General features: G+C 41.4%; 1 protein-coding gene across 3 annotated transcripts in view; it reads left to right on the top strand.

The window, feature by feature from the left end:
- RABGAP1 (RAB GTPase activating protein 1) overlaps nucleotides 1–27713 on the top strand; it is an 885283-nt gene that overhangs the window by 29885 nt on the left and 827685 nt on the right. For 2 of the 3 annotated variants that reach the window (XM_069241548.1, XM_069241547.1), the window contains exons 2-3: nucleotides 11835–12014; nucleotides 22982–23173. In XM_069241548.1, the coding sequence (XP_069097649.1) occupies nucleotides 23024–23173 (150 nt within the window). In that variant the 5' untranslated portion in view covers nucleotides 11835–12014; nucleotides 22982–23023. The remainder of the gene's footprint in view (nucleotides 1–11834; nucleotides 12015–22981; nucleotides 23174–27713) is intronic. The other variant, XM_069241549.1, reaches the window with a different exon arrangement.

Below are 27713 nucleotides of genomic sequence, written 5' to 3' on the forward strand. Positions count from 1 at the left end.
TCAGGATTTGTGAGTAGGTATGCAGAGGTCTCAGCCCTGGAGTCTGTTGATGCTTGATATTTGTATCCAGATAGAGAATGGTGGTAGGTGATGATACAGGGGTGTTTCCATTTATTTTATTTTTTTGCCCTATTTTTAGAGTTGATATAGTTTCCTTATTTATAGGTGCTGTCAGCCAGCCCTCTTCATCCATTGGTCAGTTGTTGTCTCAGTCAAATTTTACTTCTACCCAATCAACACCAGACCTGTTGGCTTTGCCAGTGCTTGCTGGTAGATGTTCGGGGTCATATTTAGGCCTTGCCTAGATGGCACATGCACTGTCTCTTCAAGACATATTGTTTACAGTCGGTGGGTTTACAGCCCACCCATTGCTTTCTGTTTGTTGTGTTCAAAGTCACTTTTAAAGTGCTTGCTTTTAGGTTGTTTGCGCATGCTAGAGTGCCCTCCTCCGTTTCATCTTTTGAACCCTCCCACGGGGCATCGCCCAATTACATGTGCCCTTCGACTGCTTTGTTTGTGGGAGCTACATTTTAGGTCGAGCGTAAGCGTACTACCTCTTGTATATTTCTTCTGTGGGCTTCTAGCTATTTCATTTCTTAGTTTGTGTCATTTAAATATCCTTGCTTGATAGTTGTCAGTCATGACTCTTTGTCCCTCCTTCTTCTGTGTGGGAGCAGGGACTAACTACTGTAGAATTATGCTTTGTCCTGTTTATCTGGTCAGTAAGGGACTTATTTATTTATTTTTTTTAAACTTTGTTTCCTGCTCCTGTCCAGGGAAGCTTCTCTTTTCATTTTCAGAGCATTCTTCCTCTGAGCTTATCTGTAAACAGGGCTATAAATGAGGATTCTATCTTGGTCACATTTGGTCTTTGTGGGCTCTCTGCACCCTCTCTCAGCTGCCTGGCTCCTGCCCTTCCTTGGCTTGGATTTTCTTTACCAAGTGTGCCTACCTGTGTGCTCAGAGCAAGGGGGAGGATCACTTGTAATTGCCTATAGCATCGGCACACAGCTCTACCAGGGCTCCGCAAACCTTGGAGACTGCACACTTTTGTTCCATACTGGGATCCCACTCGCAGCTCCATCAGTGCACCTCAGTTCACTCACTCCAAGTCCTCAGCTGTGCCAGTGACATGAACCCCACACACGCTGTCTGCCAGTGCACCTCAGTTCTTGCAGACAGTACACTCTGCTGCACCAGTGCTGGGGCCTTAGGCGCATCTCAATCAGTGCACCGCAGTTCAAACACTCCCATCCCTCAGCTGTGCCAGTGCCAGGAACCTCACACACGCTGTCTGCCAGAGCACCTCAGTTCTTGCAATCATTACACTCTGCTGCTCCAGTACTGGGATCTCAGGCACAGCTCCATCAGTGCACCTCACTCCACACACTCCAAGCCCTCAGCTGTGCCAGTAACCCCACACATGCTGTGCTATAGCACCTCAGTTCTTCCAGTCTGTTCACTCTACTGCTCCAGTACGGGGACCTCGGGTGCATCTCCATCAGTGCACCTCAGTTCACATACACCCCAAGCCCTCAGCTGTACCTCTGGCAGAACCTCACACATCCTGTCTGCCACATCACCTCAGTTTCTGAGCTTAGCTGTAAACAAGGCTATGAATCGGGCTGTTATCTTGGTCACATTTGGTCTGACTGCCTGTGGTCCCTGGTGCTGAGAGCAAGGGAGTATGGCTTGTAATTGCTTATAGCCTAGCCGCCCAGGGCTTCTTACATCAGGGTCTGCAATAAAATTAGCAGTGTTATCTGCACACCACAGCATTGTTTTAATGAACTTTGCAATAAACAGTGACTGCTTGACATTTCCAGCTTTCTTAGTCAGATGTGCCAGACCTTTCCTAATTAAGTAATTCAGTGGCGTTGTAAATTAACCTGCTACCCCCACTTTTTGTCCCAGCAAGCATACAGGAATGTTCCCCATCCAGATGCCCCGCCCCCAGATGTAACTTGATGTCACCTGGGAAATCTTTGTAAGGCGTCCCTGATCTTTCAGCTCTGCTACTCATATGTTTACTCAATGTTTTCTTTCTCCCCCACTTTTCTCTTTCCATCTTTTAAAACCCACACATTAAAAGATGCACTCTTTCTTTCAACTGTTTATTTCTACTCCTCTCCTTTTTTGTATTTCCCTCTTCCTCTTGATACCTTCGCTTCCAATCTTGAAAAAACGTGGTTATTTCTTTCCTTGTTTCGTTCCTCTTTTTTTTTCTTCATCCGGTGTTAATTCTTTCTTTGTCCTTTTTTTTTTTTTTTTTTTTTTTTTTATCGTTCTTCCTTCCTTTCCTTGGTGTTTCTCTTATCTTTATCTGTCAATTCACATTTTACTATAAATCCCTATTTTTCTCGTCTGTATATGGAAGCCACAAGTTACTTGTCAGGATCTGAAGTGTCAAAGTGTTTTTCCCCTTCTGTGAGAAATGTGTCAGTACATACATGCCCTGATTCTTTCGCTGCATGTTTCTCTCACCATCTTCTTTTTTTTTTTTTTTCTCTGTTCAGTTCTCTTTCTTTTCACACTTCTTTCATTCTTTTTTCCTCCTTATCTTTCATTCGCTAGCTTCCTTACCTTTTTCTTTTGTCTCACATGTTTGCTCTATTTCTTCTTAGTTGTGTTTTTTTTTCTTATTCTTTCTTTTTATTTCTTTGCGACCCCCCTTCTCATTGTTCCTTTTTGTCTGTTGTATTCCTTTTGCTTTTCTTTTTCTGCCCCATCAGGTTTCTCTCCTGAGGCCTAGTTATCAATGGAGAAACAGGTGCAGTGACACCAGGGCCTAGACACCCATGGACCGCACTCAACTCTAGTTACTGCTGTATTTTCCAACCGAAATTGCAGTCAACCATTTTCCTTTCTTACTCCAGGGCCCATGACACCTTTACTACGCCACTTGTCCTCGCCATCTTGACTCCTGGCTACTTCTTTCCTTTCACCCTCCAATCCGTCCCAAGTTATATTTTTATGGTGTTTTGAGCATTACACTTTAATTCCAAATTTTTATTTCCGATAAAGTTTTATATGATAATTGTATATGTTTTAGATGGAGGACAAAGGTAAATCGAAGCGCTTTAGTTAAATGCTGGGACACTGGAATTATATTGCAGGAAAAGATGAAATTATGAGCAGGGTTGACCAATTTATGTGGCCAGAGAGTCCAGTTTTGAATTTACAATGCCAATAGCTCTAACTCAAGAAAATGCGAGACCTATTGCATCGCAAATGCTTGTTATCTTTTGTTGGAGTCCAGCTTGGCTACATTCCTTTATGTGGGCAAAGTGTGATGGCTTCATTGTCTGTCATCTTGCAATTTAATTGTTTACCTCTATATAGTATTTCCTATTGCTCCTCGAGCATGTTTGTATATATTTGTTTTTTTTCCCCCCACTAAACTAGAAATGAAGGCATGGATACTAGCGGCCAGGTTATACGCCGAGCTATTTTACAGCGGGAGCCCTGCTTGTGGGTTTTCTTTCCAGGAATGTTTGAATGAAAATTAGCCTGCTCTTGCTGAAAGGAAAACCTTGAGTTGCATTTTTTTCTTTCCTTTTCTTTCTATGTTTCTGCATCTGTAACCGAGTGCAGCTTGGCAACATTACTTTATATAGGCAGTTTTTGATGGTTTCGTTTTCTGTCATTCTGCATTTTAATTTTTAACCTTTTAATTAGTGTTTGCTGTCGTACTTTTTTTTTCCCCTGTAACCTAGAAATAAAGGGGGCAAGACTGGCTGGTTTACAGCAGAAGGCCATGGCTTAGACAGTTTATTTGGGAATGTTTGGATGAAAGTTAGTCTGGTTTCGCGGAAAGAACATGATGGTCATCTCTAAATCAGCATTGAAATGATGGTAAAATTGAGATTATTTATTTATTTATTTATTTATTTATTTATATATATATATATTTTTTTTTAAACGACCACATCACGAATGAGGGCCCTTTTTTATTTTTTCTAAGCTACTGGGAGATTAGATGATTTGCCTAAAATCGCAGCATGTTGAGCCAAGAGTATTAATATTATGTTTATATATAGTCAAGGTGATATCCCATGCAGTGATACTGTAACCTTGGACAGATATGTGGGGCTCTTTATTGCAAGCAGAAGTACAGCGAGATGGGACAGTGCTTCTTAATTAAATGCTGTTAGAATAGGCTGTATTTATTCCGCACAAGGGCAGAGGTTTTGGGTGTTTTTTATTGCAGGCTATACGGTAGAATTAAAGGGGTGTTATTCATTCCACACAATTACAAAGAAGGGCATATTTGAGAATGTTCTATATACTATGTTGTGATAAACACTCTAACCCACCCAACTGTGATCCACGCAGTCAACTGTTATCCACTCAACCCTATCCCACTATAATCCACTCCACCCTATCCCACTATAATCTACTCCACTGCAATCCAATGAAATCCCCCCACACCCCCCACTGAAATCCACAGCACTGTAATTCATCCCACTGTTAAGCACTGTACTGTAATCCACTCCTCTGTAACCCACTTCACTGTGATCTACCCCAAGGTAACCCACTCAAATACACTGTAATCCATGCCACTGTAATCCACTCCACTGTGATTCACTTTAATCCACTGTAACCTACTTCACTGTAATCTACTCCAATTCATTGCACTGTAAACTACTGTACTCCACTGTAATCCCTTCCAATAGGTTCCACTGTCATCCACTCGATTGTAACCCGTTCAGTTCACGTAATTCACTTTGCTGTAATCCTTTCTACTGTGATTCAGTGTAATCTCACTGTAATTCACTCTACTGTAATCCACTCTACTCCATTGTAATCCCTTCCAGGGTTATCTAATCCATGGTGCACCTCTCTTCTCCTCTCTAGTCCACTCTATTACTCTAGTCCACTTTCTTCCTCTCTAATCCATTCCACTTGAATGCATCCTTCAGTCTACTCACTTTTAGCCATGCTGAGTAGACGCCACACTGGTCTACAGCGTGGCTAAAGCATATTCACATTGCCAAAGCCAATAACTCTCGCATAGACAAGACCTATTAGAATTGCCCATGCTTGTTTTCACAAGGCAAGACTAGCATAGTAGTGTTGGTGTGTTCCATATTTCAACACCTGTGGTCAACTTCACAGTTGTAACACAAGGCGGTGGTGCAAGAGAGTCTCACTTAGGGTACTATTAAATACTGTTCATTATTATCATTTCATTTTTGTTATTTTGTTTTACAGTCATTAAGTGTGTTTGTGTCAGATAACACCATCCTGTTTGCAGGAGAAAATATGATAATGTTGAAAGACTGAAATAATTATAAGTAACATTTTAATAACCCATTTACCTTCATTGTGTTTGTGAGAATCCTTTCATTATTTAGAATGAAGTGCAAATGGTTAAGCATAAATAAATATTTCATATTTTATACACAATTGCATGGAAAAATAAATAGTCCAATTTTGTAATAAGACTGGCACGTTATTCCCCACCCTTCGATAATCATCAGTGTTTACAACCATTAGCTGTGAATGAGGCTTTTGCATGTAATATATATATTTTTTTTTTGGAAGGGGGTCGGAGGAGTTCGGGCAGAGGGAGGAAGAGGAGTGTTTCATTCACTCCCCTCTTCCGAGTTTCAGTATTTTTATTGTTCTCTTAGCCTTCAGCCAAGACCTTTTGATTTTACTTAAATTATATAGATTTATATTTACTTACGGGGGTTCTTTGCCAGCCCTGATCATCCATTGATCTATTGTTGGGTAGTTGACATATTCCCTGCTGACTGCAGCAAGGAGTAGGTGATCAGCCCACTTCAGCCATTGGCTAACTTCACTGTGAGTGACTGGAGTCTGCTCTTTCACAATGAGTTTACCAACACACCAAGTAGTTTCTACCCCTTAAGGAAACTACTAAGGCAACATATGTTTTCTTTGGAGACAAAACATGTGTTTGTTTGTTAGCCGTATTGTTTGTATATTGTTAACGGGTCAGCAGATGGACCACAACAAAGATTTGCGAAAACTGATACAAAACAAAAGAAGCACTGGCCAAACCAAAAGGGTGGTAGCCAATGCCCGACCTTTTGATTTTACCAGTGCTTGTAAATCTTTTTCATACTTGCAGGATTCTGGCACAAGAAAAATATATAATTGCTTCTTGGCAGAGTAGCAGAACACATTGATTAATGCAGGTAAAAATAAATAACATACAAAGTGTATTTCTTATAGTTCCAATATTCAAATCAGTTATGCCACATTTTAAAATGTAAAGAGTTGGGGTAGAAATAATAAAATGTTTGGTTTTGATAGAATCTTTGCAGCAAAATTAAGATAATGATGTTGATTTCTTGCATGAGTTTATCAGCCTGACACAGGAAATATAAATAACTTACCACTGCATTTATTTAGATTGTAGACTTTGATACACATACTGCGTTTTGCTGTATTTCCCTGTAGTCTGTCCTCTGAAAAAGCAGTGTGTGAGGCCAAGACAAGTAGTCTCAACCTGTTCTATAAATTCAGTGGTAGGTGTTTGAAATCGTAGAATAAAATTAGCATGACTTTCAAAAGAACGAGCTCAAACTCTGCAGTAATATGCACCTCTGCAGTGCAGTAAATTGTTTATTATTTTAGAATTAAAGTAATTTTTCAGCTGTGAAGTTGAGCCTTCTTTGAATTTTGTAATTTATCCCGGGCTCTGTTCCAGAGCAAAACACAGATTCAGCAATGCCACTGACCATGCCTTGTATGCTATTAATGAAGGTCTCTGGAATTTTTTCACTGCTCAGCATATCAATATGTCTTCATGTGTAGTTAGTACGTAGGTCATTGATGGATTGTGCAGAAAATAGTGAATGTCTGTTCAATTGTAAAGAGTGATGGGCTAAACAATGGTAACATGCCAACCTGCAAAACACGTTCCATATCTTTTGATTAAAATAAAATGTAAAAAAAAAAAACTTGTTTAGCCACAAACCACTTGACACACATTTAAGCACCTAGACGTTAAAATTTTTAAGATGTTACATTCACTTAATTGCACTCGGTGCAGCCTTTAGTATGCTCTTTGAAATACTATTAAAGGGCCAGACTATCGTGGGTGGGTGCATTAGCACTGTAAAGTTTAGAAACGTGAGTTGATGCCTTGATTGTGCTTCGTTGGGTTCTACCTTTACAATTATTTGTGTGACATGTCATTGGCCAAAAATATTTGGTAAGAAAGCACAGAAAATTGTTTGTGGGAAAGACGAGAAATGGAATGCGTCACCTTTTTATTTTCTTCTACTTTTCCGTCTACACTAGATTTCTTTAGTCCAGCAAATAACTATGCAAGTCAAAGGAGTATTACAAAACGATAATTCTGTAGTTTACCTCAAGGGTTCTTTACTGCCAGGCATGTCTTAAGTGACTAAGGTGTTGGTGTTTGGATTAATATCTGTACTCCATATGCCCAGGCATGTACGTTTTAAAAAATAAAATTAAAAAAAAACGATATTTTTGTTTTCAGGAATTAGGCTGCATATATCAAACTACGTATAGGCTTGGTATGGCATAAAAGCAAGTAATCAGTAACCATTGCAGGTGATAAAAGGTTTGCAACAGCTTGTATCTGTCTAAACTCCACTCGTTCAACGGTTTATTATCGCTGTGGCTCTTGAATGCCAGGTGCATATCTAGTTTACCAGGCATCATTGTTAAATCGTGGATACAATAGATCAAATAAACCATTCTCTCTCGTCCCTGCATCTCACCTTCAAAGAATTCAGAACTTGAGACCACAACTGACTGAAAAATACAAGGTCTGTTTGCACCAAGCTTGTCATCTATACATGTCAGGAAAGAGGCTCACACACTTACAAAGTTTGAGTCTGTCTTTAACTAGGGTGTAAGGCATTCTGTGGCATTGCTGTTCCATTTTGTTGCCCATCAAAAATGAATGGGGATTGCTTCCTGCATTTTCAGTCTCTGAACTATTGAATCTTGTGGCTATAAATATGAGGGTTCCCAGGTTCAAGGCATGTGTCTTAAATAATGTGCCTCTATTGGGGGAATTCATATTGAAACTGTTTCGCACATTTGTTAATCCTGAAGATTTATTGTTTAGTTACTTAAAACCATAACAAAAAAAACAGGAACACTATGTAAAAAGAAAAAATCCCATTTCTGATGTTACTAAGTATCCATCAAGTGATTATATACATTGTCCAGTCATTTCGATTGGAGCTCCATAGGAGCACATTTTAAAACATAGTTGAGTGTTGCTACTTAAGATTTTGCTTGCTTCTGTGTGAGTAGAGCATCGCTTGATGCCATTATAGTCCATTGTCAGGCATTGAGCTGTGAGCTATCCTCCTATGGTTCACAAGGGGGGCAGTGCTTATTAATTAAATCCTGCTTTCGTGACACCTGCAATAGAACCTTCACCAAAGCACATTTCAGCGGTAGGTCACCAGGTGCAAAACATGCCATCACTGCTTGTCTCCGTATGCCTTTTTCATTAAAATTGCTCTTTAGTAGAGCTTTCGTTCTAGTGCAAGATGATTGCATGAACAGAGGACTTGGAGGAGATCTTCTGTGTCCTCACCGCACAGATGGCAGAGTTGGTTACGTCCCTCAACCAGAGGGCTGCATTTATAGTAAGAGGTAGGAGTCCTATTTGATACTTTAAGAATTTGTCCTTTGTTCGTCCCAAGAAGCCCTGGCCTAGGTATGATTGTGGTGTCGAAGTCACCCAGGCGTGAGAAATCAGTGAGAAGGCTGCTTTGTCCTCCAGTAGTGACTGGAGCCGAAGTGATTTCCCAGCTGCTTTCTTAAAGGCATTGTGCGGGATTGGGATCCTCCACAAGTCGGGGAGCCCGGTCTCCATAAGTGAATCATCTAAATGGATTCTGAACGGGGAGGTGTTCTTGCGTTCAAGCTCTTGCCACATATGATAGTTGAGAGTGCCCAGGGAGGCACCACAGGCTTTGCTCCAGACATTTATATAGGTGACGCGTCGAACCAGGGATTGGTTCAGCAGACCAAACTCCAGTCTCACTTGGGCAGGGGTGGTGAATCTGGGGATGTTGAAGATCATCCGGTAAGCTTTGCTCACTGCATGGTTTAAGATATCAGAGTCCCTGCCTCTTTGTACTTTGCTCCAGTATGTTATTGTGGGGAGGAGCTTTGCTTTTAGCACTATTAAGAGGGAGGTGTATGAGGGCCCGTTTTTAAAAAAAAAATTTTTTTTTATTTTTTTTATAGAGATAGTGCTATGGCTAGACTTTTTCCCATTAGGCTTTTCCTTTGATGCACAAAGTTCCCCGATTTGTCAACCTTGACTCCAAGATATTTTTACTTGTTTGAACAAGTTGTGTCTCACCCCCAAAACAAGGCTCTCGAGGGTGCCTTTGATCTAATTGACAGTGTGCATGTTTTGCCAAAGTTTGCTGTCAAGGCATTCGTTGCTTTGTAGTGCTGAGTGGCGTTGACTAGTCTCTGAAGGCCTATTTCCATGTGGCTGAGTAGTACGAGATCGTCGGCGTACATCAGGCACGGTAGCTCAGGGTCCCCAATATTTGGAGGGTGAGAGTTTGTGAGGGTGAATGCACCCACTAAGTCTGCTAGATATAGATTAAACAGTTTGGGGGCCAGAACTCAGCCCTGTTTTAGGCCTTTGGTAGTATGGATCCACCTTGAGAGATGAGTGCCTGTGCCCAATTTTATCTGGACCCTTGTGACCGTGTGAAGGGCTATTATCAGGCGTAGAAGTGGATGTGGGAGCCCCCCCCCCCCAGGTTTCAAGCTTCTTCCACAACAGGTTCCTGTCCACATGGTCAAATGCAGCCTTGAAGTCAGCAAAGCATAGATGGAGCTGACGTTTCAGTGTTATAGCTTTGTCGGTTAGGAGGGAAATGGCCATGATGTTCGTGATGGTGCCGATATGTTTGGAGAATCCTGTTTGAATCGTAGGGATTATTCTCTTTTCAGTAGACCATGCAAGCAGATGATCCAATAACAGGCCTGCAAAGTACTTTGCGTTGTTGTCAATTAAGGCAATCAGACGATAGCTATCAGGGAGCGACCTGTCCCCTGTTTTTAAAAATGGGGGAGATTATGGACCCCTTGCAGGACTGCGGTATCGTTCCTGTCAGACCTATTTCCAGGTAGAGGGGTTTGAGAATCTTTTCCCAGAAGGATCTATTGTGCTTGAAGACTGCGGGTGGGAGGCCCTTTGGTCCCGGGGCACCTTCTCTCCGCCCCTTGGCACCTTCTCTCCGGCCAGTGGCTAACTGATTATGTATAGTGACCGAGTCAGTGAGTAATGTGTGCGTAGTCTTTAGTGAGGACCTGTGTAGAGGAAGACTTCCTGGTGAGGTCATGCTTTGTGTGACCATGCTAACTGATATTGGTCCATTGAAATGGGCTCAAAGATAATTCGCCCCGACGGCTTCTGGTATATGCGATGTAATGGCACCATGGTATGGGTGTGTGAGGTTGCATATTGTACGCCAGAAGCGTGCTCTGTTGTTGCTCCTTGCAACCGGGTGTAGCCTGGCCCACAAGTCTTCGTTGCAGCTCCTATTGATCGCCCATTTTAGCTTCTTCAGTACCTTTTTGTGGTGCCCTAGGATTGTCAGAAGGTCTAGATTTCCTGGCCTGCCACGGAGTCGCCTTATACTGGAGTTGATTTTTCTCCTTGTATCTCGTAGTGCTGTCCTGTGGGCTTGTTCCCGGCGAGTTACAGCTGCAGGAGGTGGTAGTCACCTGTTGGTGATTGGTACTGCAAACATTCCACTAAGCCTGGTTGAGTTGTTCCCATTTCTGCACTTGGTTGTCATTATTTGTTTCTAGTTAGAGTGTGAATTCTGTTGCTGCTTTGAGTTGATCAATGTTTGTTTGCCCACATTTGACACGTTTACAATTTGTGGTGAAAGTGGTGATGTGTGCAATATTAGTTTTCCCCATTTTGGTTATTCCCAGGATGATGAATAGTTCCTGTGGGCAGTTATCGCTCTCGCACCTGTTGCCTAGCTGAAAAGAGGCTACTTGCTTGAATAGTGGAAGAGAAACAAACGTGTAGTCAATTGTGGTGGATACTGTTGAAAAATATGGTGCTGCCGGAGGCAAGTCCTCAGTAAATCTGCCGTTCAGGGCACTTGGCTGTAACAGTTCTAAGCTACTGAGCAGAGTCCTGCTGATCTTTGTCGGTCGGCCATGTTTGTTGGCCCCTTGTATGGGGAGGTCCCAAGCGCTTGAAAGGGCAGTTGTGGTTTCATCTGTTGAGGATCCTATTAGGTGCAAATTGAAGTCACTTGAGATGATGATGATGATGATGATGGCTATGACGCAGCTGCTTATGTAGTTCTCGAGTAGAGCCACTAAATTATTGGCATCACTGAGTTTGAGTTTGGGGTGAAGGTAGGTGTTTACGAGAACTATCTCTGCTGTGGGTGCACTCTTCGTGGCAGCAATTTGTTAATGCAAATCTGCTAAGTGTGTTTTATCTGAAGTGACTTGTCACAAAAATCAACCCTGTGCCCACAAAACGTTTTTATTGTTGATGTTTGCAGTGTGCCTCTTAGCATTGCAATTGGCTTTCACTAGACTGGTCTAATGACAAGTGTTTTTTACATTCAGTCGGAGCTGAGTGGTTGAGCTGTATTACCCTTTGCACCACTGATCTCACTTACCTCTTTCCTTTTCACCCTGGTAATGGTTTTCCTGGCAATGCAGATATCTGCCTGATGGATTCTGATCTTTAGTGTGTCACTCACTTTTTCAGTATCTCAGAAGACTTTTACACTTAGTCGTCTGCTCTTTAGTTTGTAACCATAACACTACAAAGCTGCTTATGTTGTGTCTTTTCCCCTTCACAGGTGACTCGGAGAGTGTTTAGGATGCTTCATGGGGCTGACCTTCTGATCAGGTGACCTGCTCCCTACTGAGTTCCGGCTCTCCCCCTAGCCTTCAGTCCAGTTACAGAGGCTTGTTGGATTGCCGCCAGGGGGAGATGCCAAGAAATCGCCTTCCAGCCCTCTCCTTCCCTCGAGCAACAGGTAAATGCACCCTGCTTGTAAAGTGTTTTTATTGCTTAAAAACACAGGCAGCCCACTTCAAAGCCCCTTTCCCTTCTCCTAACCTTACAGAACATCGAGGTAAAAGGCGGAAAAGGTAAGGATGTCTATGTATGTCATCTTAGCGGTTTTAGCCTAAGGCTACACCTTCTTCCCTCTTCTCCCTATATCCATTTTATTAGTGCCGTCCTCTTTATTGTTCTTTATCTTGTTGCATTGTAATAAAGTATTGGTCACCAATCCACATACACACAAACTTCAACCCATGTATCACTCTTCTGTAGGTTGCATCTCTGCCACTCCTTGGTGGCCCCCTCTGACCATATGCCATAGCTGCTTCTATTTTACCCATTTTTCTGGATTGCACCCACTTGCAATTTGGTAGACTGCTAAGGCTTTCTATGGATTGTTATATAATGGTTGTCCCTCTTCTGCTCCTTGGTAGGCTCCTCAGGCATTTGTCGTGCAGAATGTACACTTCCCAGCCTTTTTGGTTCCTCCTTGCCTGCTCCTTGGTGGTCACCATATCTTGGGTAAGATTATTGTTGGTTATATGATGCCCGTTCCAATGGGGTGCACCCTGTCACTACAGGGAGGAGTCCACAAAGCATCTAGCATCGCAGGGTGCTATAATCACAGTTGCTGCTAGTTGCAGATCTGCTAGGTCTGGATGGGCTCCAGCACAGGTGTCCGATTGAGGAAAGAATGCACCTCCCAACAGCAGTGCCCTTCTCCTCAAGGTTCTTAATATGCATACTCAAAGTGGTTTAGACTATATGATACAGACTACTCCAGAGATGGTGGTGGGTATCCACGTATGCAGCCACATCTATTCTCAGACTTTTCTTCTATGTCCATGCATATTCTCATCTTCACCCTTGCTGCAGTCAGCTGCCTCTGCCATTCTCTGGGTCCTTCCTGCCCATATGAATTGAATTGAATTGCGTCCTTGTGTGATCAGAGATATGTATTGGTATTGCTACAGAAACTACCTGAAATGCATTCCTTGTGCAATCTTCTTCAGTCTCAACCCTTCCTTTCCAGATCAAAGCTCCATTACAAAAGAACTACAGATCTGTACTAGTCTCCTTCACTAGTTGTGGGTTGCTACACTATCTGTGGGTGACCTAGGGCCCCTCAGACTTCCAAAGAGATGGTGTCTATAAAACCACTGTAGTGGTGGTCAGATTTTAGGTAGAAGCCCATGTTCGGTGTTGATTACTAAAATAAGGATATCTGCTTTCTGACAGGGGCTGGGTGGGAGAGAGGTGGGTGGTCAGACATCATTGGGTTCACCAAAGAGATTAAACTCAGTCAAAATATATTGCAAGCTTTAATTCATATTAACATATCTTGATCCCAATTTACATAATATTTCAAATTCGGTTGATAAGAGACTCTATAGTAGGAGTGTGGGAAGAGAAAGCCTCTCCGACTTGTTCTGCATCTAAGAATTCAGAGTTTACTCTAACTCACACCCTGTCCATTGTCCATGGTCTATGGGTATCCTGCTGTAATCCACTTGAATCCTATCAGTTGTGCTTCTGAAAGCTTTCTGTTGACAACATAATGTACAGCAACAGGTGGAGTGTCTCATTAGACATAAAAAAACATAAATGCCAAAATAGTCCCAAGTTGAGACCACCTTGCAAGTTTACATATCCTGAAATACAGCTGCAACACCAGTATTTGTGATTTCAGTATAAAACAAGCCTCACTGTAACTGAAGATAGTGGATGGAAAAGCAATACTAAACCCAACTTCCTTTAACGTCATCAGTAAGGTGCTTCTCAGGTTCTGAAAGATGTTGCAGATCTGGTATTTGAACCCAGAACTTAGCATCTCCTCAGCTTTGTTGTAAATAATTACCTTATAGCTTTGTTTCAGGGGAGCAGATATCATCAGATGTAGAGAAGGACATCAGGTGATCTTATAGAAGCTTCTACACAATCTGATCCACAACCTTTTTAACCTGACTTGCATTAAACTCATTCTATTATAATTTTGGGAAAAAATGGTATGTGCGTTTGGAGCGCTTAATTTCGCAGTACAGATTATACTTTTATACTTCTTCTCTGTAATGAACAAGAAAGAGCAAGACACCAAGGCCCAGATAACCAAACACTTTTTGCTGGGTTTGTGTCACAAAAGTCATGCAGACCTGTGCAAAATGCTTTTTTAATTTACTTTCTAGCACAAAACGAGTTTCCTCAAAGAACTGCAAAGAAACCCTTGCATTGCTTTGCAAAGGAGGGTGTTACATGGGTTGCAGGCGTTAAAGAAGAAATGCTTTTATTTTTCCTAACTGTTTTCCGTAAAATCCTATCAACTAACAATTGTAGACAGGGTTTCGTGCCAAAAAAGTCCACTGACACTAAAAAGGAGAAATGTTTTTATTTCTCATAACTTTTCCCACTTTGCATGTGTGCTGTACTGCACAGTACACATCCGAAGTGGGAAAACTTTTAAAGTTGGTCTTGGCACAGTATTTTCTACTGGAAAAGTGCCCTTCCAGTACAAAACCTACCCAAGACTCGTGCAAACACCCTTGCACAATGGTGCAAAGGTGTGTGCATGGCACTCGGTTGCCTGACTCCTCCTTGTCATGTGAAACAGCGCAGCAACTTTAGTTGCTGTGATGCATTGTGTAACACTTTTGATAATCTGGGACCAAGGTTTTAAGAGGTTTGTGGGAAAGGGGATGTTATGCTTGTCCTTTGGCTTTGTTCCTCCATATGGTCTGGGAACTCCTTGGTGACTTGCAATAGACTTATAATGTGCGGCAGGGAAACTTTATCCCATTTATAATACTACATGGTGGTTTAACAATGCCTCCAAAATACGCATGGTCTCTGGATGGTAGTTGATGAGCTCCAAATACCATAATGGACATTTCTGATGCATATCAACTGTGGATTTCATGTATAGTGCATGCAAGTGCCGCTGAGTCTTTCTCACACCCTCTGCAACACCTATGTGCAGCAACATTCCATGTGCCCACTATGTCATCATAGTTGGGTTTTTTTATTGTAATTTTTTTTATTTTTGCAGTTTTATATTGTGAAAACTCAACCAGAAGGTGATAGAGCGCTTCACATGAGCACAAATTAGATTAAAAATGTGCATTTATTTTTATTTTAGGCGCACAGAGATTAAGTGATTTGCCCAGAATTAGCTGATGCCGAGACTCGTGTCTTGTTCCCCAGTTCCAAAATCGTCAGCACATCCTCTCCTATCATACTTCACACTCTTCACCTAACATGTCCAACAAAGGCCAAACCACACAACCACCCTTTTAACAATGCATCAAGCATTTGTTACGAATTGGTGCGCTTCAGTATCCTTGTCACTGGTATGAAGCTGTATATAAATAATGAAACCAGACAACCCAGAAACATAATTTAGGCCTTGCAAGGAACAGGCTCAGTGCTACATAAAAACCAGTACAATTCAATACATTTGTTTTCCAAAGTCCAGTCTTTATTTTATGTATTCTAATGTTGTGTCCCACAGCCTGACTGCTTTTATGCTTTCATTTATCTTGTTTCTAGGCCCAACCATATTTAACTGCTCATATTTAATGTAGCCACGCATTGAGGTTTTTATACCAATCTGCAGTTCATGCATTCATGGAAGGGCTTTCCAGGTCCAGCCTTCATTTAAAGCACACTTGCTGTGTTTTTTTTAGCTACAATACCCATTAAGAACATCTTACTCTAGTCCAGATTGCATGTATTATACTTGTGAATTGTACAGTTCCCCACCACTTTCTAGAGTACAAATCATGATCAGGGACATCTTAAGGATTTTCTGGTCCCTGGACCAAACGTATATTTGGGGTCCCTGTTCAGAACAGCTTTGAATTCATGATCCAGTTGGAGCTATTTCATGCACTCCTTGACCAGTTCACTGACAGTGCACCGGCACACTGGTCCAAATTCTAAATGTATTTCCTTCTAATAGTCATGTGTTTTCAGTGGCGTAATACAGTAGCAGCTTACTAATACTACTGCAATTAATCGGTGACCCCCTCCAATTTCTCATCTGTGAGATCTTGTTTCTATCTTAAAAAAAAAAAAAAAAAACTTTCTTATGGATGTTGCAAGGTGTGAAAAACATCAATACAACATTTTTCTGCTAAATGTTGTAAAACTCTAACACATTACCCAGATTAAAATACATTTAAGGAAAACCGTATTTAAAACAGTCTGTTTAAGACGATTCAAGGTCCTCAGGTCAGACCTGTCTGCGGGACAGAGGTGGCTCTATTAGGGCCTCTTGAAACACGTGGCTCTAGGCTAGAACCCACCTTGCCTATACCCTGAAACGCCTCTGATCATGATAGAATGCTAAGCTTTGAACTTAAATATTTATTCTTAACTAGAGCACACTTTAACTTACACACTGTATTTGCGGTGAACAATGCCTGGATGCAACTGAGCATTTCTTTAAAAATCTCATTGTGACTGTCAACTGCCAAGAACGTTTAGGGGTGCCAAGCATCAAGATGGGGGTGCCTCGGCCTGTTGGTTCCTCCTCCCGCCCGTGGCTTTAACCTTGAGCAAGTATACCAAGACGACAGTTCATAAGAATGGTGAGAAAATGAGTAAATGTCTGTTGAGTAAGGCAGAGAATAGGGCAACAGGTAAGAATGGAGGGCCACCTTTGCAGATTCTAACATGCTGGCTGTGGATAGTGTTAGGCATCTGATATTAATGGTAACTGTATCCTAGTGTACAGTATCCCTTTCAAGGCTTCAGTACGCTTTACTAAATCAACAGGAGGTTTGGTAGGCAGCATAAATGGGCACTCTGTAATTGGAACCAGTGACTTCTCACATCTTCACAGCAGATGCATAAACCTCACTGAGTTGTCATTACTATGAGGGGTCTGTGTAACGTGCAAAACGTTTTGCACATCATCAGCAGGTCCGGCGCCTACAGCTACAAATATTTCATTTTGTCTTCACTGATCTCTCCAGAGTTGGTGCACAAAAGAAATGATTGTTTCCAAATAATTGGTGCACTTTAACACTGTAGCAAAAGACAGTCCAGAAGTGTACAAAACACAGGGACCAGAGGGTGATGTGAACTATATGAAAGAGTGAAATGTGCTCTATCGGACGTAGGAAGGTTTTTATTTATTTATGTATTTGTTTTTGCCAGTATGGTGGCTCTCAACATGTGCAAGAACATGGGTGGGCTATATAACGGGGCAAATAGGTCACTTCAAGAGGTCTGCACTGTAACATGGGTGAAGTGTGCATTTTGTTACAGGGCACAACACGAGGGTGGGGAGAAAGTGCGCTGTAATTGATGGAATTTGAGGTCCAGCTTGCACTAATGTCCCAAAAGGTGCACAATATGGGAGTGTTGGTGCAGCACTTACCGCTGGGGCACGAAAAAGCCTGTTAGGAGGCACATCAGAAGGATGTGGGGCAGAAAGGGTGCACACATACGGACAGGCAAGGTTACTGTCAGTAAAGCATGCTTTCATTCTAGAGCTTACAAGAAGGTACAAACTCATTCACCTTAGAGACAAACAAGTTCTTTTACGCAGGCTGGTAAACTCATCTGCATGGGCTCAATGCAGACACAGCACTTTGTTCATCACAGGCACAGCACACAAGTTGGTGGTGATGGGCCGTCCAGTTCAACTCGAGGAACATGCTCATCTCAGGCATACTGTATAAGCCCTACAAGCAGTTGAGAACATCCTCTAAGATGCGTTCTTCTTCAGACACTCTCAGAAGCCTGGCAGAACTAATGGAGCGGAACCAGAGCAGCATTTGCCCACCTCAAAAGCGAAAAACGTATAGTAACACTGTACAACAGGTGCCATGCCATATTACTGCGCAGCCTGTGCACTACTTTGAGAGCCAACACTGTTTGCCCTCTTAAAGCTTCTCCCAATTAATGTGTTGGCAGCCTGAAACCAGCCTCGGAGCAAGTCTGACCCACTCCCTTTCTCTTTCCCAGGGCATGTCTTTGTGCTCTGATCCCAGTTCGCTCGGTCGTTTGGGCATCCTGATCCAAGTGGATGGTCTTTGGCACATCAGGGAAGAAATTACTGCTTCATTTAGCCAGCCATAATGCTGCTGGCAGACACAGGATACGGAAAGGAGATTCTCTGCAAATGACATTAAGGCATCTTGGATGTTCCCTTTGCAGGCCTTCTTGTTGTTGTGTTTTTATGCTGAAACTGTATTGGGTGAGGTGAATCCCTCCGAAACCAATAGGAGTGCCGTACAAGCACTCTTTCTGTGGAAGCATGCATCATTGCTGAATCCAAAGTTGTTCTCCATTTCCCCCTACATCTTAATGGAGCTAAAGTCTCTCTCTCTCTCTTTTTTTTTTTTTCTCTCTGTAGTATTCCTCAAAGTTATTATAATTTTTTTTTTTTTTGGGATAGGTTGATCACATAACATGACATCAGCTGTGTTGTCAAGCCAGACTTAAAAAAAACATTGATCACAGAAAAATCAGACACAAGTCTATCCAGCATTTGCCAAGGACAGGAGTTGAAGAGTAGAGTAAACATTTATACTCTGATTGACAAGGTGCTGGAGAAAAGTCACGTATGTTTACATTTAGTTTTTCTACAAACGTGTGTAAGTGTTAAGTGATTGGTATCCCAAATTCCGAGCAATAGGCCTTCAAAATTCTGTAGAGGAATGTGTGCCTACAAAAACAGCAAGAAATAGAAGCTTCAATACCTTCAATCCACAGCAACCAACGAATTTTGTCAGTTCTGACAACAAATCTCACCATTTAAGGATATCCTTCATCGCATTTAGCCCTATCACTTGGCTCTGAATATTTGTAACTTGCTGGTGAATTGATTGCGAATTGTAAGGTTTTTACTTGGGCATCATTCAGGTTCCACGGTAGTGGTAACAGTTCTCTGGGCAGTCAGTTGAATGGAAATAGTTTCGAGAGTGTTTGTGCTTATATTAGCCACCTTTCAAATCACTTAAGAGGCCAATCCCATATTTTGGAAACTGAATTGCCGCAGTCTCTGAAATTCCCTTGCTATTTAGTTATTTTTCGGGTCCATGTAAAGAAGACTGTGTCAGATGACTGGGACCACAGAATCAAGATTACAAGAACCAACCAACATTTAAGCATTCAAATATAAGCCTTGTTTCCGCAAGACTAATAGGCTCCTATTTGAGCTCATGTGCTTGTTTGGATGAAGATGACTCCTGAGGGCACATAGTTCTGTAATAGTCTATTTGTGAAAAGATAAGGGAAGGAACCTGCTTCTTTCTCTTGCTGATGGTGTGATTGCAACTGTTAACTTCCAAATACACTGTCATTTTCTTTACCTACAAATCAGTCCTTGTGCAATGACTCATAGGTGAATAATAAAGGATATCTCATAGTCTGGAAGGGGCAGCACTATATTTTTGAGAATGAGACCTGTATATATTTATTTCACACTCTGCAAATAAATCGTCAAGTAAATGCAAGTATGTGGAATGTTTTTCCCAGTCAGTTGGAACTGAATCATGGGTACAACCACCACTCACACAGTTAGTCACTGGGTATAGTCTAACAGAGACAGATCTAATAGTGATGTAAATCTTGGTGCATTTTCACGGTAGCCTGATTGTGCTTGCCTACCTCACAAGAGGAAGATAATCTCGTTGCACGCTTCTGTGCCACAGAGCACAGCCACATCAGGATGCAGCTAATCAAACATACAATAAAGAGGACTATCCAGCAATTAGCAGGAGGAGGGGCTGCTGCGTTGCATCGTGAATTTTATGACTCTCTTCCATTATGTAATTAAAAATCACAAATTCTCATTTTATCACCACTAGACCCCAATTTAATTGCGCCAAATTGCCGTACAATCTGCGTATGAGAAATGCTGAGATAGTTGCTTGTCCCCATTTTTTTTTTCATTTTTTTTTTTCATATAATGCCTGAAGTTTGTCTTGTATCTCCCACTGCTGTAACTTTGAAGTCTTGAGTGATCCAGAGGATTTTCAAATTGTTTTTTTTTATTTTTCCCCATCAAAAATATGCAAGTGAACCACGTTGGCTGCTTGACATGCATTATGGAACCTATACAGTTAGGATTCTAATTTAATTAGTATGTCTTGTGAGCGGTTATTAACACAGAGCGTGCCAAGAGTTTTTGTTTAGGTTTGGTCCCTTTCTGTAATGATATATACAAGTTTAAAATAGAATGTGCCCAGGGGTGTTGAAGGTCATTGCTGGATTGAATCAAACCTATCTGCCATCATCTTTTTGCTGGCTGTTCATCCAAAGCCCTTTTTTTTTTTTTTAATTGAGAGTTCAATAAACTAATCATTAACACGTTAGATAAATAGTTAACATAAATCATAAATCTGCATACATTACAATCTGAGATATGATGGCCATCTGTCTCCGTGGAGAGAAACATATCATAGCACCAAAGAGTATCATTGTACGTTGTTCTCTTTTAGTAAAAAAACAAAGTGCAATGGGCAATCAACTATGACATTTGACTTCCTCATCCCAGACCCCTCTCACAACTTCAAAAATCTGTCATAGGATCCAGATCTTAAAGCATATTTCCTTTCAAGCTCCTTAGTTTTGCCAAATTTAGACCACCATTGTTAAAACTTCGGAACTATTTCCGTGCACCAGTTCTGAAGAATTAACGACCTGGCAGTCAAGCCAATAATAAAGTAACGTTTTGCTTGCAGGGAACTAATATTAATTTCGGATGAATATCCAAGCACTACACTCTGAATATCTAGCGGCTGTTCCAATCCCAGCGTATAGGAGCAATACCTTGCAAATTCTTCCCACAATATCCTTATTTTGGAGCAGGCCCACAGGACGAGTCCAACCACCTGCCGCCTCCATTTTGCAACAAAAGCATTTATCAGGAACTGGAGGATACATTTAATGCTGGAAAGCTGGCGTTCTATACAAAAGCCATTTAGTACAGAATTGCACGCACCTGAAATTCTCGCCCTTCATTAAACTCACTAATCTTATTCCAGGCAGCAGCTGTGAGCTGGAGATCGTATTTAGCTTTATGATATAATAGATTTGCTTTCTGCTGTCTAAAGAGAGCAACCCAGCAAAGGATTGACCTGCGAGTTCTAGACTCCATTAATTCTTCTGCCAAATCTAAACATGAGACTATCTATCATAATTCGCTCCATTCTGTTTAAAAAATGTCAAACTTGAATATAAGACCATTCCAGCACAACTTTAAAATGTCTAATATTAGGTTCTACTTCACTCCAGACCTTCCAGGATTCAAATTGTATAAAATCCCTAATTGTGCTGTAGCCGTTGCTCTCCCATTTAGAAACTATATTTTTCTCAAGGAGGGGTCGATCTCTGATAAATATGTCCACCAGATAAGTGACACCTTTAATAATGGGCACAAGAAAATGCTTGCACAATTGTACTTTACTTTGTAACAGCCACTGTAGGGTCTTGTATCTAACTTTCTTAGGGGCTTTCGTAAGCCTGAGAAAATCAAAAATCGAATTCTTGGAAATTCAAATCAAGAAAAATATTATTGCCTAGATTTACATTTGAGTAATTATTAAATCTGTATGTAATTTGTGCAAAGTTCACAAAATAATATTCCCTTCGATCTGGTAGACCAAGAACTGCTTCTCTTGTAGGTCGACATAATGTATCCAGAGACAATCTAGGAATTTTATTAGCCCATACAAAGGAGGAAAACATTCCTTCCAGCTCCTTAAAATTGTAATCTGCAGAGCCCAAGGAAGAGAAGCAAACAAAGTTACATTAGAGGATGAAAAAGGAGGGGGAGGGGGGCAGGGAAGGGTCACTGTTCGAACAGGCATGTCTTGAGGCTTTCTGAAGAAAGAAAAGGGCTTTCCCAGCACACCAAATCAGACGCCTTCTCGGCATCTAAAAAAATGACCTGGCTGGTATTTTGTTTTTGTCCAAATTAATCTAAAGCTTCAGTTACAAAATTTGTGTTGGTGAATAGTTGCCTATCTGGCACAAAGCCACACTGATCGACATGAACGATGGAGCCCGTAATCCTATGCATATGGTTTGCTAATAATTTAGCAAACATTTTGTTATTGACATTTAACAGGCTGATAGGTCTATAAGAGTTCATGTTTACCTTATCCTTACCCTTCTTTAGAAAGCTAAGTACTACAAATGTATGAAAAGAAGTCTGGACTTCCTCAACCTCCAGTATATGGTTAGCCAGTTATATTTCAGGGTTTAACTCCCTTGCAAATTTCTTATAAAATTTGGCTGGTAAGCCATCATCACCAGGTGCGTTCCCATTAGCTAGTGACTTCACAATCACCTCTATCTCCTCTAACGAGAATTTGGCCACCAAAGCATGAGCTTGACTTTATTGTAATTTGGGGATAGGAAATTTACTTAAAAAGGACCTAAGTTGCTTAATGTCTTCTCATCCAAAAGCCTTGTGTGAACCTATTTTGTTAGCACCTCTTGTTCCTTAAGCATTGATGAGTAGCTCCTAGACCATGTGAGTGGAAAACAGTTAACATACGGACATTACTCTTTGTATGAGTTAAATCTTTTGGTCCCCAAATACTAACCTTTCCTAATATTGGCAGCGCTTGCAATCAACTGTTTGTATGAAACTGTTGTGTTCTGTAGACTTTATTGAGGTCATGGAGGTGTGCGCAATTCGATTTAAAGCGCCTTTACAATTTCCCAACGTGTCCTACAGGTGGTGACACTTCCCAGAAATTGGTTCTATAAAGCAGTACGTAGAAGACTAACATTGTTGTACATTTACATTGTGTGTGTAGATGGACATGCATGTGGAACTATATGGATGCACAGTTACCAGTTACTGTCCACTCGCCTTTTTCTTTGTAAATTGAATGTTGCTTTACCTCATCATTACTTATCCAAAAAGAAACAAATGCCTTGAATGTATTTGTTTTAATGGCAAAATTCCATTTTTTCCAGATGTTAAAAGCTAATTCATGAATCCAGCCTTCATTGTGAGCCATGGATGACAAGGCTTCTGTTGGGAAAATAAGTGTCTCGTCCGACTCGGTTTCCACTCTGAATAGTGAAGATTTTGTCTTAGTTTCCAGGCAAGGGGATGAGACACCTTCCACAAATAATGGAAGTGATGATGAAAAGCCAGGACTAAAGGTACAGATGCAGTGAATTTATGAAATGTATTAATTTTGCGTCCTTATATTATCCCTTTGGTAGTTTTTCAATTGAGGCTCAACAACTGCCTCAGTAACACAGTTCTTCACCAACCTGACCCATATCCTTAATACAGATCTTTTAACTTGCATCACCTTAGGCTCACTCTGCTTTGTTATGAGGATTTGTATAGCGTGCTTATCATGCAAGGTGTATCCAGGACCTGAATCAAAAGTCAATAATAGAACATTCTGTCGCAGTGAGTGCCATCCCTAGAAATACATTTTCGGGGTGACCTACATTGAGCCACAAAAAAAAACAAACATGGTAGAGCCATCAACAAATGCTGTCTAGAGATATTATTCAGTGGTTGTCACCACATTTTAGTTATAGTTAAATAAGAGTTTCCATAGGAAGATCATTTTTTGTTTTGCTAATGACTTTGGTGTAAATCCATTCAGCTGTTGACAAATGTGCATTTAAAGAGGCTTGGGGTGGTCATGAAGGGGTTAAAAATTATGCGACATCTTGACAGTTGGTCCAGCAGTACTGCTTAAAAAAATAAGATAAGGGCCTCTGATTTGCCAAGAGATTTTTTTTTTTTACTGCTGGCCATTTCGTTCCCTCAGGATCAACCGCTCTGATTGCCTGCTTCAACTTGACAAACCTTTTTAGAACCACCATTTTAGGACACAGGGGCTCACTACCAGTGTCATGAACTAGTGTAAAACAAAGTAGTAAAAAATTGTGGGTTGTTAAGTGAGTAATCTCATTAAGGTGAACAAAATCTTTTTCCATGTGTAGCGTGGTGAATTAACTCACATCCATAAACCTTGTAGGTAGTGTCACAGTAATTGTATTGATGACATCATGATGTAATTTACCGTAAGTGATAATATGTGAGATGGCAGGGCATAAATTATAGTTAGCTTGGTGAACTATAATTTGTAAATGTCATTTTTTTTGTTTTTTAAATATTAGTTTTTTGTTAGCTCAACACCTAACTGTAATATCAATTTAACCTTTATTTTTCAGTGACTCTAGATCTAGGTAGATAGATCTACAGCTATTGACAGGTATGTACATGTTAGTTTAAAATGTTTCCATATGACTTTGTATGTATATATCTATAGATGCATAGTTGGATTTAGATATGCACACATACTTACAAAGACCAGTGTAAACATTTTAAGCAAACAAAACTGGTTTAGAATGAGATACTTGGACAAGTTAATGTGACTGGTGAGGTGTTGTTTTTTCTGTGTGCCTTCTGGCAGCAGCTGTGATGCTAATGCACAAAATGGGGTCAGGACACAAATTGCTGGGGGCCTGAACCCAATCTGGCCCCCTTCTAGACACTCCATAACTTAGACACCATAATAACGCAGCAGAGGTAGTATGGTTGTACATCATCCTGTCAGTGTGTTCCAGTTTGCTTTGTTAGCATAATTGCAGGCTGTTATGCATTTATGCTAAGAATAAGAGCATGATATAAAGCAAGAATTTAGCTAAAATTAGATTAAAACATCAAAAAGCTATGCATACATTTCGTGATATTATTACTTCAAGGTCATATGTACCTCAAGCCTAAAACAACGTCCCGCTTATCTAAAAACCTGAAACAGCCATTAATGATTAGTGCTCTTATACATGCAGTGTGCTAATTATTTTAGATCTGAAAATATCACTAACCTAAAGCATGGCAGCCAGTTATGGCCTTCTCAACATAAACAGTGCTCAAGTAAAATTAAATTGCTTCAATAACAAATTTTGGCAACCTTATTAGTAGGGGCCTTTTAAGCACGATTAGATTGCATCAGAGTCTGTCAAGATGAAATTCCTCACACAGTTTGGGTAAATAAAATGTTCTATGGCATGTGTGGCGGTAGACGCACGTGTTCTGCATACTCCTGCCATCTAGTGTTGGGTCCAGGGCGGTGCTTGTGTTTTTTATTTTTTTTATTTCTTTTTTTCTTTTTTGTAATTTTTTTAAAAATTTTACTTCAAAGAAGTCTTTCGAGTCATGGGATCGAGTGACTCCTCCTCTCTGTGATATTCCGTGTGGACATCGACTCCTTTGTTAGATTGCTTTTCTCTCCGCCGTCTGGTTCGGACTTGTGTGCCTTCGCTCAGTCTATATACTTGCTTCAGTTTGGTTTCTTTTTTGCAACCTAGTCTCACTTCAATGGTATTATCATCATTTGAGCTTTCCTTATCTTAGGCGCTCATGTCAGTTCAGGTTTTGACTGCCTGCCCTTCAGGCACCAGAACCCGCTATGGGCCTACCTACCACATGGCACTGACTTGGAATGATTCCTTGATGTAAAGGACTCCGTTCCACTTCTGTCCTCTTTGCCACGCCAAGTTTCCGCACGAACAGTAAGGAAATATCAAGATATTTGTTTTATATACAAACATTCTTGCAATGTGGCTAACTGAGGTTTGTGCCCATGACTAGTGGTCACCCAGGGAAACCTGCCGACTGCACATGGTTTTTAAAGTCCGACACTGGACCTGGGGGGCAGAGCTGGTGGGGCAGGAAAGGGGGAGGGATGTCGGGGCAGGAGATGCTCTCCGCTCACAATGACTGCAGACCAACCAGTCAGGCATTCTCTTTATAATACATTTAGATATCATTTCTGTGGAGAAACAAAATAGTTTAACATTTTTAAAAAAAATCGTGTGGGCTGTTACTTCATCAGTACTTACTGCTTCTTGCATCTCACATCGGAAGACATTAATTCTGAAGAGTTCAGTGTTGTAATGGCTTTCCGTAAAAGCAAAACAGTCACTCTCTGGTGTCCCATCATGACCTCTAACACAGAAAATAATTTCGTAGATTGAATATCTTGCAATTTCTCTGGGGGGGTTGTGTATTTATAAGTCTGGAAAATAAAAAACAACAAACCCTTTAAAATTTGGAACGCCTATCATACATCGTGCATTTATTCTCTTCTTGCCTTTTTCTAGTCGTTAGGTTGTGATCCTAATGGCTAAAGGTAAATTAAATGGGCAAATTAAAATAAAACTCTCAATGTTATGACATGCACTTGTATTATTAGTGGTATGTAAAGGTCTACAAGTGCAGAACAAAGTAATCCATGTAAAATAGGTCCAATAAAATCTAATTCACATTTGCTCTGTATAGGCATCAGGTTACCGCCACTTACTGATGATCAAGATATATACCAAGTAGAGTAGACCTCTTTTGCGACATGCGGTGCTGTAGATTCACATACTTTGCATAAGTCCGCTGTCTAGTGCTGGGTCCGTAGAGTTACAAATTGTTTGTTCGAATAATTTTTTTGAGTCACAGGATCGAGTGACTCCTCCTCTGTGATATTGCACATGGGCATCGACTCCTTTGTTAGATTGTTTTCTCTCTGCTGTCTGGTTCGGATGTGTGTGCCGTTGCTCCGTATATATACCTGCTTCAGTTTGGTTTCTTTTTTGCAACGCAGTCTCACTTCAACGGTATTATCATTTGCGCTTTCCTCATCTTAGTGCTCACATCAGCTCATGTTCAGACTGCCCACCCTTTGGGGCACCAGAGCCTGCCTCTGGCCTAACTTCCACGTGGCCCTGACTGGAATCATTCCCTGATGGAAAGGTCTCTATTCCTGTCCTAGGTGCCATGCCAAGTTTCCGCACACCGACCAACCACCTTATGTGCAACCTTTGCCTCTCTCTCTAGATCATTGCAAGGCTGACTGAGACACCTGTAAGTCCTTTTGCTCTAAGGAGCCTATTTGGGACCGAAGAACTGGAGATGGCCTTGAAGACGTTGGACTCTACCCTGGACATGTTCGGTCAGAAGCATGCTCAGGAGGAACCTGTGCAGGAGAAGGAGGCCTTCTCCTCCATACAGGACTGCTCCAATTCGGATGTCAAATCCAATTTCAAAAGTCACAATCACCTCTGCCCAGCGTGTGAGTACTCTGGCCCTTCCTGCCCTGCTGAAGACTTTCCACCTAATTGTTGAGGTCACCAGTCCGCCACTGCCACCAAGCTATGGTCTGCACCAAAAAATGTCTCTGGATGGCCCGCCCTCTGGCTCGGCACCGAAAAGTCAATAAGACCAAAGCCACCTCCTTGGCTTTGACCTCCATTTCTCCAGACAAAAAGATTGTTTCTGTTTTGAGCCGAACCTCGGGACCGAGCGCACATCAGCCCATACTTTGGCACTGAAAAGTGTGGCACAGAAAATCCCGGACCCAAAGACTTCGGAATCAAGAGACCCTGGTCAGCCTTCCACCAGCCCATAGCCGGTCTAGCTGATTCTAGAGACAATAGATGCTCACCAGTGTAGACTCTAGATACAAGAGGGCAAAGGTCGGATTATTACCACTCCTTCCTCTCCGCTATTCCCTAAACGTGAACGGTCTTTATTATAGTCTTTGGATGACCCTGTCCCTCCTAAGAGGAGAACAAAGGACCAGGCTACAATCCCTCCCCGCAAGCCTCCTCTCCTCCTCCATCTTCACCTCCCTTCCCTCCACACTCGCCTACATCACCCATCCAAGGGGATGACACGTCTGGG

Source organism: Pleurodeles waltl, chromosome 6, assembly GCF_031143425.1.
Source record: "Pleurodeles waltl isolate 20211129_DDA chromosome 6, aPleWal1.hap1.20221129, whole genome shotgun sequence".
Lineage (NCBI taxonomy): Eukaryota > Metazoa > Chordata > Amphibia > Caudata > Salamandridae > Pleurodeles > Pleurodeles waltl.